Source organism: Gigantopelta aegis, chromosome 2 (assembly GCF_016097555.1).
Source record: "Gigantopelta aegis isolate Gae_Host chromosome 2, Gae_host_genome, whole genome shotgun sequence".
NCBI lineage: Eukaryota > Metazoa > Mollusca > Gastropoda > Neomphalida > Peltospiridae > Gigantopelta > Gigantopelta aegis.
In genome coordinates, this window is record NC_054700.1 from 9,043,699 (window position 1) to 9,060,450 (window position 16,752).

At 37.9% G+C, this 16,752-nt stretch overlaps 1 protein-coding gene across 1 annotated transcript in view; it reads right to left on the reverse strand.

The window, feature by feature from the left end:
• Positions 1-14,494, reverse strand: part of LOC121379660 (putative ammonium transporter 2) — a 41,952-nt gene extending 27,458 nt beyond the window's left edge. The window contains exon 1 of the mRNA XM_041508313.1: positions 14,371-14,494. Coding sequence (XP_041364247.1) covers positions 14,371-14,494 — 124 coding nt within the window. The remainder of the gene's footprint in view (positions 1-14,370) is intronic.
• Between the last annotated feature and the right edge of the window lie 2,258 nt (positions 14,495-16,752).

The window sequence follows — 16,752 nt, forward strand, 5'->3', positions numbered from 1 at the left end:
GTTTTTTTTAGCAGGGGAAGGGGAAGTCCAAAGCTATTTACACACGATAACAAATAGATACAATACTTATAGCCCTTAAGGTTAAGAACTTTAAAACGATTTTTAAAAATCCGAAACGTGGGGTGGAGTTGGAGGAGGATCGATACCCCGAAACATCACCCAGATCCTCGCCTGGGTAGCAGCGCATTACTTACCCGACTGCATAGCGAATATTACGAATGTACTGGTCACTATCCACATGGAGTCTGTTGGCGGATCACGAAAACCGTTCTCCTTCCAAGGCGTATACACCGGCATATCGTCTTAGAATCGCACACCCTACTGCCCTAAAGTAGAGGCGGCGGTTGTCACCCTCCACACCGACTCCTGGACAGGGATATCAAAAACTGTGGTATTTTCTATATAGAAGAATGTATGTAAAAATCACGTTGGTGATAATGGAATATGGCATCCTGAGGACTGTCTGCAACTTTGTTCTGTTACACACTAAACACCAGTATTCAGGTCAGTATTATGATTAAAGTATTTCAATGATATACACACATCACAAAGTTTCTGCCGATAATGGAAACTTGAGCAGATATTACAAGCTTGGTGCATTAAAAACCGTTGGTTATTCCTTATGTGGTAAGACTAATTTTCCTTCTTCCAGCTCATAGACCCTGGTTCATCTCAATAACCTAGTGCTCGTCCGAAGTGCGATGGGTCGTAGCATCAATCCAGTTTGAGAGGCTGGATTGTCCTGGTCCAAGGCAGTGCTCCACGACTGATTAACCAAACGTTGTCGGCTGTACTGTCTTTTCTATGGTAATGTGCATATGAAAGTTCCTTTGTCACATGTCAGCAAGATGATCTTGCTTGTCGGCAGTATGTTTCCTTTTTGTCTCTAGCTCTCTCTGTCTTTGGACCAACAATAAAAAATAACCATGTATACAGCATCAAATCGCCGTAGTTGAAAATGTGCTGGGGTGGCGGTAACCAGACATTCCTTTCCTTTCTCTAGCTTCGCCTTACTGACTATTGATCTTTCGAACGAACAGCCAAATACTCAAGCAAAGTGTTTTTGTTTTGTTTTTCACTTTTGTTCCACTGCAATTTCAAACTGTCCTATTGCAAACTCGATGTTCTAAAATTATGGCATTTTTCAAAATCGAAGAGTTCTATAGGGCACTGCTTGTGCTCGTTTACCATTCAGATTGATTTCGTCATTCGACGCCAGAAATGGTTTTCGTTTCTAAAATATCTGTAATATCCTTCGTAACACATTTCCGTAATTACTTCATTACCGAAGGTATTTAGTTGCAAATGCAAGCAGCGACCATTGCAGATAAGCGCTACGTAATTTTCCTAAGCTTAGTTATTGAGCCAGTGTCCTTTTGAAGTACACGGTATTAATCACTAAATTGTTTAAGGTATACTAATCGAATAATTATGGTCGTACATTTCGATTGTACTATGACATCAGTTGAACAGTTTTTATCTAGCAGCCAACAGCTACCGATTTTTATAAAAGAAATACAACCTAGTCGCTTTGTAACAGCCAAATAAGCTTTGTCTTGCAATTCTTTTGACAAATATAAATTCTTGAACAAAACCGCCCCCACAGATTAGTGAGTTTATCAGCACAATACATGCACGGATACAGGGTTTCTTGAAAGAGGTGATTCAAAATGTTTGAAGGGAAGTACGTACAAAACGTGCATCAAATATTACAGTTTTCCTCAGAAACATTCAGCCCACCAGGATTCCCGTCCTGGTAAAAAGACTAAACAAACTAGTTAAACTATAGTTGTCCGTAAAACTCTGGGTTTCGGTACACCATCATCCTATCCTTTTGTCTGCTAGTCAAATTATGCCACGTAAAATATTTCATATTTGTACCTGTATCTGATAGTCTGTCTGACGTTTGTATTAGCGCAATACAATCTGTTGATAAATTTAGATATCATTTAATTTCACAGGGTTTTCTAGATACCCAACCTTTCGTTTAGCCACTGGCCATGATAGAAGTTGCGCCCAGAACGGACATGCTTGAATAATAAATAGACACGCAGACATAGTGCAATGAAATGAAATGAAATGCAAAGAGACGCATTATAATTGAAATTGCATTCATTCATATATATATATATATATATATATATATATATATATATATATATATATATATATGTAAAAAAAAATTCATATATACAAATTGTTCACTTGGAGAAGTTCAGTGGAACTGAAAATGTTATTGGAATTATATTAGTATACAGTTTAACATGTTCCATTTCTCGAGGTATGTTTTCTATATTCACCTACCTGGCGTGCTGAATTCTATATATACACAGCAAGTCGATTAACTGAAAGACAAGTCCCTTGCTAAGGTATCATCCCATCATGAAGTTTCACAATTTAGAATTCTCAATATCTGTGTGGTCCTTAACCATATGTCTGACGCCATATAACCGTAAATAAAATGTGTTGAGTGCGTCGTTAAATAAAACATTTCCTTCCTTCATTCTTTCAAAACAATTGTGACTGATAATACAGAATAAGCATATATGAAAGCACCCAATTATAACAGATGTTCAAGACGATATTTTACAACTGACCTGACTGCATGGTAAATACTATAAAGGTGCTCGAAAGTATCCACATGGCATCCGCTGAAGGGTCCCTGAACCGACACAGAGCGGCCGACGATTCGTTACAAGTCAGCATTTTAAAACACCACAGTAAATCACAGGTGTTAAAATGTCAGCGTTAAACTTACTTGTAGAATGTCCACTCCTAATATATCATCTGATCGGCCGACGATTCGTTACAAGTCAGCATTTTAAAACACCACAGTACATCACAGGTGTTAAACAGTAGACGTTACACCGAATTGTAGAATGTCCACTCCTAATATATCATCTGATCGGCCGACAATTCGTTACAAATCAGCATTTTAAAACACCACAGTAAATCACAGGTGTTAAACAGTACACGTTAAAAGACATGTAGAATGTCCACTCCTAATATATCATCTGATCGGCCGACAATTCGTTACAAATCAGCATTTTAAAACACCACAGTAAATCACAGATGTTAAACAGTACACGTTAAAAGACATGTAGAATGTCCACTCCTAATATATCATCTGATCGGCCGACAATTCGTTACAAATCAGCATTTTAAAACACCACAGTAAATCACAGGTGTTAAACAGTACACGTTAAAAGACATGTAGAATGTCCACTCCTAATATATCATCTGATCAGCACGAATTATCCTGCCAATGTATCCTTGTTAACTTGGATCCATTCTTCCACATTGCCTTCGAACAACACTATTAGTCAGTGTCGGCTATCCTTTTCTGGGTTTTTTGTTCATGTATGTACATATTTGATTATTGGTTTGGAGCCAAAAAACAATGAGAACAAAAGTGATACTAATTACTGGCAACCGCAGCTTTCTGCATCCTGGGTACGATCGATACTAGTTACCAATATAATAATAATAGGCCTATATTAGATATCAAGATCAGCAGAATTACGCAATAGAAAATAAAATTATATTGAATTAATTAAAACCGTGTTAAAATTGCATTGCCTTCAAGGAAAGAATAGATTTGTTTTCGATTTTAAATATAAAAGCGCTCGAGGTCGATTTTCTGAATAAGAGATATTAAAGGGACATTCCTGAGTTTGCTGTACTTTTTAAGATGTTATTGATTAACAGAGACATTTTAACGATTTTAAATGAAATATTAGTGTTTCTGATCGTTCTAATATTTGTACTAGGTTAAATTTCATCTTATTTCCTAAAATATTGTTTTCTGGTACGTACGAAATTATTTGAAGACAAAATCCAATTTGGGCTTCTTACAAATATTAAGACGACCAGAAACGCATTGAATATACAGACACTGATATTCTAAACAAGAAAATATAGTTAAAGGGACATTCCTGAGTTTGCTGCATTGTAAGATGTTTCCAACTAATAAACTAATAAAAAATTTCTACGATTAAACTTACATATTAAATATATTTGATATGTAATTACAATCGTTAAAAAGTCTCTGTTAGTCGATAAGATCTTAAAAATTGCAGCAAACTCAGGAATGTCCTTTTAATATGTAAGTTTAATCGTAGATATATTTTATTAGTCGGAAACTAATGTCCCTTTAAGAGGTATGTCTGGAGGGACATAAATATATTAAAAAGACAGCGTATTAAAGAAAGCTAAGAGAATACCATATGAATACGTATTTTGTTATTTTACAGTAGTTCGAAATTGGAAATAAATGGCAAGGTAATTTACGTCATTATAAGGAAGAGGCGTTTTTTTTCTATAAACTAAACGAATAAATTTCAATATTTATTTTTGATGTTTATGATTCTATGAACAATAACCATGAATGTAAAGAAGTGTTTTAGAAATAAATAAAAAGTATATTTTAAGTCATGAATATGAAAGCATGTTTTGTTAATGGGTGATTAAAGCAATAAAAAATTAGTTAAAGTCTGCTTTGTTTAACGACACCACTAGAGCACATTGATTTATTAATCATCGGCTATTGGATGATTTCGTTAAACAAAACAAACTTCATACTTTAACTTTATGAATTTGTATTAAATGTAAACATTATAAATAGAAATATAACAATGAAAATTCTCAAACGTGGTACTACGATTCACTGGGTCAGTCGTCGTGAAATAATAGAGAAAAGATAAATATTTAAATAAAAATTTATCATTGAACATTTTCAAAGTCTGTTTTCTCCTCGAGTTGTATCTACTATGGCATTCATCAGTGGAGCTTTTCTAGTACCGATTTCTCTGGTGTCTGTCTGCACGGCGTCTGTCCGTCAACTTTTGCTTTGAATAGGTAGTACTAAACCAAATAACTTCCGGCTGGGTCAAAGTTCGAGGTGCACCCAACTTTTGATAGAGAAGTGAACACCACAAGTGCTGTAATTGGTGATAAATGTAAGTATGTTGGTTGTAAAAAAAAAAAGGTTTCACCTGCGTGGTTAAGCCATCAGACATAAGGCTAGCACGTACAGGGTTCGCAGCCCGGTGTAGCATTTATTGTGCACTCCCAAGAATATGCACTCCCCAGTCATTATTATACGTATGTTTGAATATTGAATCCATATTCATTATTAGTCCACTGTCGGTCCAGGGGCGGGACATAGCTCAGTGGTATAGCGCTCGCTTGATGTGCGTCGATGGGCCCATTGGTCTATTTCTCCTTCCAGCCAGTGCTACACAACTGGCGTAAAAAAAGGCCGTGGTATGTACTATCCTGTCTGTGGGATGGTGCATATAAAAGATTCCTTGTTGCTAATCAAAAAAGAGTAGATCATGACTGAAGTCGTGATGTACTTGCTAGAACGAGAAATAGCCGATAAGGCCCACCGACGCGGGCCTAACCTAGACCGACCTCGTATCAGGACGAACGCATTACCAGTGCACAATTGCCATGTCGTCTAAAATTCGCTTTTCTTCCTTTGTCTTTCATATTGTCCCTGTAACTTTCTCAAGTTAATTTTTTATTTATCAAGGTCTTTAAACAAGCAGATTCTGGGATCCGTCCGATCACCACACACGATGAGTTATTTCTATTCTGCAAATTTGCAAGGGTGAATCAAGGAAAGTTTTGGTCCCCTTGGGTTCGCCCCCGATTCATATACCCAACACCCTCTTCTAGATTCGCCACTAAGATTTATACCAGCTTTTATAAACATAAAAAACACTCAAACATAATTTTGTGAGTGTTTAAAAATTATGATAGCATACGTGTAATATAGTCTGGGGGAGTGCATATTATTCAGAGGGAGTGCTTATTATACATATAATATAGACTAGGGGAGTGTATATTACATGTATAATATGGACTGGGGAGTACTTATTCTACGTATAATGTTGACTGGGGAGTGCAAATCCAGGGGAGTGCAAATTATATGTGACACCTGTACCGGCTCCTACCCAGAGTTAGTTTTAACAACTCAATGGATAGGTGTAAGACCACTACACCCTCTTCTCTCACACTAACCACTAACAGCTAATCCACTGTACTGGACAGACAGCCCGGTACCCCACTCAGAGCGAGTTTTAACGACTCAATGGATAGGTGTAAGACCACTACACCCTCTTCTCTCACACTAACCACTAACAACTATCCAACGATCCTGGACAGACTGCCCAGATAGCTGAGGTATGTGCCCAGGACAGCGTTTTTTAACCTTAATTGGATTTAAGCACGAAAGTAAGTTGAAATGAAGATATTAAAACATGTTTCGTTTTGCGGAACATTCGATAACTAATTTCAAGACCGGTTGACCAAGGCCGTTCGTGAATATCCTATCATGTATATAAAAGTATCATATAAACGAACCTTCGCCATCAGTCCGTAATGGAAATGGACTAAGTGGCAACATTTGATCTATACCGATCTATACTGATCTTTAGTATATTGTGGACCACCTTTCAGTCGCTATTAGCCCTGTAATCTCTTTATAATGTACAAAGATGTAGTCATTAATGAGAGATTGAATGTCAGTAACTCTTTCCTGTTTGTTTTAGTGAGATCCCTTATTTCTTTCCATCCGCACATTAACCTAATTCATTGGTAGAAGAACAAGCGTACATGAATTGCAGTTGGCCTTGTGAGCAAATTGTTTTCATATAATCACCAAGCTCGTATAGAATTAATGTGTTTTTGAAAAGAAATGAAAACGAAATACAGAAAATAAAATAAAATATATATACGTTGACTTTAAGGGTCTACCCTGAATTTGATGCTATTGTAACACATTTCCGACTGACATTTTAAATCACTAAAATTGCATATGAAATGCGTTTTGTTCTGTTTAGAATATCAGTGTTTGTACCTCTCCAAATTTCCGTACGTACAAAAAAAAAAATACTTGGAAATAATATGACGTTTTAGCTACTACAAACATTTGGACGACCAGAAACACACTGAAAGTTAAAGTTAAAATGTGTTTTGTTTAAAGACACCACTAGAGCGCATTAATTTATTAATCATCGGCTATTGGATGTCAAATCATTTGGTAATTTTAACATACAGTCTTAAAGAGGAAACCTGCTACATTAGTAGCAAAGGATCTTTTATATGCACCATCCCAAAGACAGGATATCACATACCACGGCCTTTAATATACCAGTCGTGGTGCACTGGCTGGAACGAGAAATACCCCAATGGGCCCACCGACGGGGATCGATCCCAGACCGACTGCACATCTGGCGTGCGCGTTACCACTGGACTGATATCTTAAACAAGAAGATGTATTCTGTTAGTCAGAAGGAAGGAAAGGTTTTTTTCACGACGCACTCAACACATTTTATTTTCGGTTATATGGCGTTAGACATATGATTAAGGACCACACAGATATTGAGAGGAAACCCGCTGTCGCCACTTCATGGGCTACGTTTATCTTTTATATGCACCATCCCACAGACAAGACAGTACATACCACGGCGTTTGTTACACCAGTTGTGGAGCACTGGCTGGAACGAGAAATAACCCAATGGACCCACCGACGGGGATCGATCCTAGACCGACCGCGCATCAAGCGAACGCTTTACCACTGGGCTACGTCTCGCCCTCTGTTAGAATTATTTGACAAAGGCAGAACACGAGAGACAGTGCCTTTAACTGGAATCAAATACGCCATTAAGTTGTCATTCTGCACGTACGAAACCCTTTAGTTCTGGTATGTGATTTGTAAGGTATTCATCCATCATTTAAATCATTTAATTAAAAACATATTCTTAAGCAAAATTGTAACTGTGTAATCTTCGATTCTAGCTTTTCAAGTACATATCATACGTTGTTGACTTCTTCGATTGGAAAACAGTTTATTTACAAGGCAAAACACCAAGAACACTCGAATTAAGCGCTAAGTGCATCGCCATCCATTTCAATCGAGGAAGAAGCGATTGGGTACGGCGTTCTGCGAACTACCGCTAATACACATATAATTCAAGTCACTTTTATTATGAACAGGTTAAGATGTAATTGATGTTAGTAGTAGTGCACGTACGCCTATATTCATGACCTTAGAGTTAAGGTCAAGATGTAATATGATACCGTCAGGTTCATCTTAGCAAAAGGAAGCCTTTGTATGATGGAAATACTGATAATCACGTAGGTCTATTCCAGGAAAGATCACAAACCATAGATATAGAAGTAAGGCCGAATGTATACGGGAGCTCGGGTTATATTGTTTTATGGGGTGATGGGTCAACAGATCATGATTGAAACGCAAATCATGTCAAGCTAATTAGGACTAAGTGGGGGATAATGATATGTAGGTTTGTCGCTCGTTGTATACACCACATGAACGATTTTGAGATAGAAACATTTCTCTCCCTGTATCTGTCTCTCTGTCTGTCTGTTTCTCTCGCTCTTCTTTCTACCTGCCCCCCCCCCTCTCTCTCTCTCTCTCTCTCTCTCTCTCTCTCTCTCTCTCTCTCTCTCTCTCTCTCTCTCTCTCTGTTTCTCTCTGTTTCTTTTTCTCTCTGTCCCCCTCTCTCTGTCTCTCTCGGTTTCTCCCTTCCCCCCTCCCCCACCCCCCCCTCTCTCTGTATATGTATGTATTGATGTATGAATATCTATATATTGTATGTATGTCGAGGATGACTATTACATACATAGATATTAACGCACTGGCGCAGGGGATAATTAAATAATTTCTGACCTCAAAAATTGTGCCATGCCGTTGTTGTGACTTGCACCTGTGGCACCGTATCGCTTGCAGAATTACCACGCTACGTTCTGAGCTATTCAGACATTCATGTGTACATGTATGTATATATATATATGTATGTATGTATGTATGTATGTATGTATGTATGTATGTATGTATGTATGTATGTATGTGTGTGTGTGTGTGTGTATATATATATATATATATATATATATATATATATATATATATATATATATATATATATATGTGTGTGTGTGTGTGTGTGTGTGTTTGTGTGTGTGTGTGTGTATAGGGTTGAAAATTAGCAGTCGCCCGGTCGCCCGTGCGAACTTTATTGGCTAAGGGTGACAAAGAATTTTAGAAAGGTAGTCCGTTGGGCGACCATCGATTTTAGGGTCTGGTGAGTATGGTACCATGGTACCAGTTAAACAAGAAAAGACACTGAAACTGAATCGAATGTGACAAAACACACCGCCTCTGTGTTGGCGCGAACTACAGACGCAGAAGTCCTAGAACATGTTCTATATTTTGACCACGCCAAATTCATCTTCTATGGCTTTGGGCTGGGTCTTTCTGAAAATAGAGCTCAAAACGTGTCGAAGACATTGCATATATTTTTTTTAATCTGGAAGTCGTGGGCTTATTGGAATTGGACTGGATACGCCATAATTATCTAGTAGAGCTACAATTTGACAACTGTTATTCAATGTTATGGTAAAAAGGAACCATATTTAAATCAAAATCTATCTTGTAGTTTTAACTCACACTAACAACAGCATATGCTTTATACTATTGTAATATGATACATGGTATACTTTGGTAAAATGTTTTTTTTTTTTTTTTTTTTTTTTTTGTGTGTGTGTTGTTGTTGTTGTGTTTTTTTTTTTTTTTGGGGGGGGGTTGTCAGATTTATTTTCCTTTCGATATTTATTTTATTAGTAGCATTTACAATATCCAAATCAAACGCGTGCGTGCTTCATCTGTAGGAGGACAGCCACTCCCAAGGAAATGGAATTCCTCTTGCATCGCCACAAAATTTACTTCATCCCTCTGGCATCGCCACAAAGAGGACGGCCACCCGAGACTATTTTATATACTAAAGCACGCAGAGTTCTACCTTTAGTCTCTTTGTATTGCATTATTCATTTTTTTTTATTCCAGAGACACGACAAGGCAAGCTGCATACCTTGGCTGTTCTAGCATTTTGTCTTCACCCATGTATTAAAATGAGATTTAATATGTATAATTTAATGGTAATTTGTAAAGAAACATTTTTATTTATACTGAATTGCTTTTTTAAAAACGTGTTATTTGAGTTATGGGTTTAACTCTTTTTAACATGTTTTTATATGAATTTTAACATTATTCATTATGAAGTTACATGTCAATTCATCGGTTTCCTTTTGAAGCAAACGGTCTATTTACGATGAGCACATGGTTATTGTTCAACAAAGAACATTTTAGTTTTTAATTTGGCTGTGCAGTTAAATTTGAATGTGAAAATTGGAGGGCTAGTTGAATTTGAGAAGGGCCAGTAAGATTTTTCTTCAACTGGCCCTGCTGGCGACCATGGTTTTCATGTTAATTTTCAACCCTGATAATATGTGTGTGTGTGTGTGTGTGTGTGTGTGTGTGTGTGCGTGCGTGCGTGTTTGTGTCTATGTTTGTGTGTATATGCTAGTATATATAATGTTGTTTTGTTTAACGACACTACTAGACAACATTGAATAATTAATCATTATCTATTGGAAGTATTAGCCAATCTAGCAAGTTTTCTTTAGAAAAAAACAGAAAACTCTACAATTTCTTTTTCATTAGCATCGTTTAGGGATCGTTTATCCGCATTTCCCCACTTACAGGACAACACACACAACGACCTCCTGTCCCGAGTCGGACCTCCGATCTTATCTTTGGGCGTGTTCAAAAAACCTAGTGGTATATGAAGACGTTAAACTAGTTACCTACCTACCTACAATGACCTTTTATAAACCGCACCACAACTGGAATATCAAAGGCCGTGGTATGTACTACCATGTCTGTGGGATGGTGCATATAAAAGTTCCCTTGCTGCAGAGTAGCCCATGGAGTGGCGGCAGCGTGCGTCGTTAAATAAAACATTTCCTTCCTTCCTTTTATAAACCAATCGTGGAGCACTGAGACGGGACAATCCCAACCAGATAATGAGACCCAAGCACCTCAAGGGAACGCTCTACCAGGTGGAGTGGGTGTGGGGGTAGGGGTTTAGATCCCGTCCTTGTCTGAAGATGTGGAGTATTCTGGTTGGAACTGACCTACTGAGAGAGGCAAGGTGCTTAGTAGTTATTCTGTAAAGCCTTGCCGATCTGCTGTAATTTGTTTTCTCATAATGCAAACATAATTTTATTCTGTTGTTGATGAGTATATGGCAATAAAAGTATCCTGCCCCACATATATGATCAGTCCTAAAGCAACGCTTAAATATGTTTCATTTGAATGCAGCCCTTTCGTCCCACCCGCCTCCTGGCCATTTCTAGAGCTGCCAATATGAATTACATCGACTTTTGCTCAATTATGTAATCAAGTGAATCATCTGAATGCGGATGATATTTAAATTTTAATATTTTTACTTCTTTTTTTTTAATAGCTAAAGGTAAAGTCATCGAAGAGCACTTAATTCAAATCGAATCATATCTCCTTTTTTTTCTCTTCTCCGGTTTTCAACTAGATATGAGACAAAAAGAGCATTCTGTGATACTCGATATTTATGTGGGCAGTTATCATTATTACTGTACTTGAAAGACAATAATTATATCTATTATGAGTAGGATATTTCTGAAATTTCATGTATAATAGACATTCATATAAATGAGGGACTGGTGGAGATATATATATATATATATATATATATATATATATATATATATATATATAGAGAGAGAGAGAGAGAGAGAGAGAGAGAGAGAGAGAGAGAGAGAGAGAGAGAGAGAGAGAGAGAGAGAGAGAGAGAGAGAGAGAGAGAAATAAAGAGAGAGATATAGAAAGAAAGAAAGAGAGACACACACACACATACACAGAGAGACACAGAGAGAGAGAGAGACAGACAGACAGACAGACTGACAGACAGATAGAGAGACAGATAAAACAACAATAACAACAAAACACGTTTTCAGACCCAATGAATGAACACAAAGAGTATTTCTAGAAAGAATGACATTTCCGCATCATTAATAAGTCACTTTAAATGCTCTTTAGTAAATCTGTGGCTTTGACAGTGACATTCAGACAATTCTCCCCATTTACCAGTGATTGCCGTCCCATCGGATTCATTTTCATTGCGGAGTTATATTCACTACTTTCAAGTTCAGTGAGTTTAATACATTGGAAACGAGTGTCTAACGTGTAGATCGTTCGCCTGACGTGTGGTGGTTCACGGGATCGATCCCCTTCATCTGACCTATTAAAGCCAGGGCCGCACGCTATATCTGTACTTCCGAAGCTGCGCGGATTAATTGACTTGAACTCTTCGTCTTACAAACATTGTAAAAAAAATGTTATAATTGGCTAAAACAGTTTGTTTGTTTGTCTTGTTTTTTTTTTTTTTTGTTTTTTTTTTTTTTGGGGGGGGGGGGGGTTTGCAGGTTTATTTGTAGGGTTTATTTTTCAATTTATTAATACGTTGCCCATCCCACCTCAACATAAAATCCTAGCTACGTCATTTCATTTCATTTCAACTTATTTTCGGGCTTATATCCAATTAAGGTTCAAGCACGCTGTCCTGGGCACACACCTCAGCTATCTGGACTGTCTGTCCAGGACAATGGGTTAGTTGTTAATTGTTGGTGGTTAGTGAGAGAGAAGAGGGCGTAGTGGTCTTACACCTACCCATTGAGTCGTTAAACCTCGCTCTGGGTGGGAGCCGGTCCCGAGCTCCGAACCCTGTACCTACCAGCCTGATCCTAGGTACGTCAGTGCACAAATTGTATTTATATATTTGACCTGGAGAAAATAAATGTGCCTCCTGAATCGCTATTGTTAGACATAACGGGAAACGTCTTTGACTACTCTAGTTCCCAGTGGCGGGTCCAGAAAATCCATTTATGGGGGGGGGGGGGGAGAGGGGTGCCCCCAATGATATGAGGCGTAATGCCAATGGAACTTTGGGGGTGGTTTGGAGGGGATCGTAAAAAAACTCAAATTAATATATTATAAAATTATAACTGTCGCAAACTATAGGGGGGTGGGCGGCCCCTGAGTCCCCCTAGATCCGCCTCTGGTTCCACACAGAAATTATCATCCTAGCTCTGGAAGAACGACGCACATGTTGCAAAAACAATAGTAGCTGATGCAGTGACAGTGGTTGAAGTATAATTACAGGAATTTGTGGCCAGATAAAACAACATTTTCAGACCTCGATGGGAAAACTATTGAGGGGAGTGAACAACTGCTCCTCTACCTTCGATTATGGGTAGGCATTTAAGATAGTACATATAACCGTAAATAAAATGTGTTGAGCGCGTCGTTAAATAAAGCATTTCTTTCTTTTTTTCTTTAAGATAGTAAGTACCACAGTGATACCATGTATAAATTCACATGCTAAGAGGAGCTAAAATTGCTCTCCTGTAACTAATATCAGGGGAGAGATAGAGAACGAGAGTAATATTTCCCCTTAAACGGTAGAAAACCCCCACTGTCATACATATCATCAACGGCAGACTAGTAGTGTTAGGCACATTGGTAAGATGTTACATGTATGCTGTTTACTGCTACCTTCAAACATTTTCTTTAAAAACAAATATCTTATTTAGCATGCAGTTTCGAGAGTCGGTTTTGAATGGTATACAGCATGCATATATGAATATTACACCCCCACCCCCAAACAAAATCTCACCTAAAATATAACACCCCTGCCAAAAAACCCACCTAAAACACACGCACACACACACGCCCGCAACCCCCCGAAAAAACCAACAACAACACACGCCCGCACCAACCCCTAAGAAACACACAGCAAGTAAACAACATCATTTCTGTTCTAATTAGTTTTGGGTGAAATCATTTTGTAACAGGTCAAATTCAATTGGTCTTCCGACACGATCGATCGATCCTACAGTCCATCGCGCCTTAGACACATGTTCTGCTATAAACAATGGATGAAAGGAAGTACCGAGAAATAAAGTTCACATTGTGTTGCAGCAACATGGATGGAGATGACCTTCCAACAGAGCCTGCTACCGCGTGGACAGAACGGGTATCTGTCCATAGTTCATAATAAATAAATAAATAAATAAACAGATAAATAAATAAATAAATAAATAAATAAATAAATAAAATAAACATAAGAAGCTAAGTATTAAAATATATTACAGGTGCGTGTACCGAGGGTGGGGTGAGATTCGGTGGTCGACCCCCTACTCAAAACGAAATTTATTTTGTTTAATAGATTTTCCAGATGGGTATTACTCAAACGCCCTCTAAAAACGTTGCTCGCCGAACTCCAGAACCCCACCCCTGCATAATTCCAGCATTTCCGATCACAATTCCCAAAACACAATTAAAATATTTAAAATCCTTAAACATACATCTGACATATTACTATATACATTTACAATTCCTTTCTCTCATACTCTGAATTTCAAAAACACAAAAACAAACTGTAAACAATGGGAAAATGAGAATCCTACCTGACTGCATGGTGAACACGACGAAGGCGCTGGTAAGAATCCACGTGGCATCATCATGACTTTGGATTCGGAAGTTCTTGCCTTGCGTAGACATTGTCGTGAACGTAGAAGTTGTTTCAGTCATCTTTGACGATGTCACGTTAAAGATCACGCCAGCCTCCAAAACATTTGACAACGCGTGCTATGTTAAATTATTTCCGCAGCGATGGATCATTAAGAGAAAATAGAAAAACCTATAAAACAGGACTTGGGCCCGTGAGCGGTGCGTAATTGTATGTTGGTTTGAGAGTGATACAGAGAAGGAGACGGACGTTACCTGATGAAGATGATATCGCCAAGCGTCGCAGAAATCAATGTGTCCACAAGAAAAATGTGTAAAGCAACCTATATAAATCTTTGGAAAAAAGAAAAAGAAAGAGATTTTTTAATTAACGACGCAGTCAACGGTTATATGGCGTCAGACATATGCTTAAAGGGACATTCCTGAGTTTGCTGCATTGTTAGATGTTTCCGAGTAATAAAATATTTCTACAATTAAACTTGCATATTAAATATATTTTCTTGTTTAGAATATCAGTGTCTGTATATTCAGTGTGTTTCTGATCGTCTTAATATTTATAAGAAGCCGAAACTGGACTTTGTCTTCAAATATTTTCGTACGTACGACAAAAACAATATTTTAAGAAATAAGATAAAATTTAACTATTAAAATAAAATATTAGAACGATCAGAAACACGTTTAATATACAGCCACTAATATTTGTACTAGGTTAAATTTCATTTTATTTCCTAAAATATATTTTATAAAATCAAGTTTGGGCTTTTTACAAATACAAGTTTAATCGTAGAAATATTTTATTAATCGGAAACATTTTATAATGTAGCAAACTCAGGAATGTCCCTTTAAGGACCACACAGATATTGACAGAGGAAACCCGTTGTCGCCACTTCACTGGTTACTTTTATCGATTAGCAGCAAGGGATCTTTTACATGAACCGTCCCACAGACAGGGTAGTACATACCATGGCCTATGATAAACCAGCTGAGTCGTGGTGCACCGGCTGGAACGAGACAATCTTTGGACGATACTGCGTTAAATCATTCTTGATTGAAAGTCATTGCCTTTCGTTTTGTGATCTCTGTCGTTTTTTTTTTTTTTTACAATTTTATTTTATTTTTAAATGAGATAATGATTCTAACTGACAATGTTGTGAATATTTTGATATATATCATAATGTGTCTGTTAACTCGGGGACAGAATGTAGGCCAGTGATAAAACACTCGCTTGATGCGTGGTCGGTCTGTGATCGATCCTCGTCGGTGGGCCCATTGGGCTATTTCTCGTCCCAGCTAGTGCATCACGATACAACAAAGGCCGTGGTATGTGCTATCATGTCTGTGGGATGGTGTATATAAAAGATCCCTTGCTACTAATGGACAAATGTATCGGGTTTCCATTCTAAGACTATATATCAACATTACTAAATGTTTGACATCCAATAGCCGATGATTAATAAATATTGATTTATTGTTCTTCGACTATCAAACAACCCACTACATTTTTCCATTAGCATCCAGGATCTTTAATATACATTTTCCCCAATCTGGGCAGCACATACCACGGCCTTTGATATACCAGTGGTGGTGCACTGGTTGGGACGGGGAAAAAACCCCACTCATATAACGGGTACACCGATGGGGGTCGATCCTTGGACCCAAACACGTCGTTAAACAAATATTTGTATTAATTTCTTCCAGGACGGGACGTGGCCCAGTGAAAAAGCATTCGCGATTGCCTTAGGATCGATCCCCGTCGGTGGGCCTATTGGGCTGATTCTCGTTTTAGCCAGTGCACCACTGGCTGTGGTTAGTGCTATACTGTCTGTGGATGGTACATATAACAGATCCCTTGCTAAAAATGGGGGGAAAATGTAGCGGGTTTCCTCTCTCTTCTATAAGTCAAGATTACCATATATTTGACATCCAATAGCCGATGAATAATAGATCAATGTGTTCTGGTGGTGTCGTTAAACAAAACCAATTTTAGCAATCTTTCATTTCTTCACATTTTCCTTTCAAACATCGCTATTACAATCTACACGTAGTTCAGAAATGATAGAAAAGCGAATTTGAAAATACACGCATGTTTACTTTGTTAACGACACCACTAGAGCACATTGATTTATTAATCATCGACTATTGCATGTCAAACATATTATGATCATTTTGACACAGTCATAGAGAGGAAACCCGCTACATTTTTCCATTAGTAGCAAGGGATCTTTTATACGCACCATCCAACAGACAGGATAGCACATACCACGGCACTGGCTGTGACGAGATATAATCCAATGGGCCCACCGACGGGGATCGATCCCAGA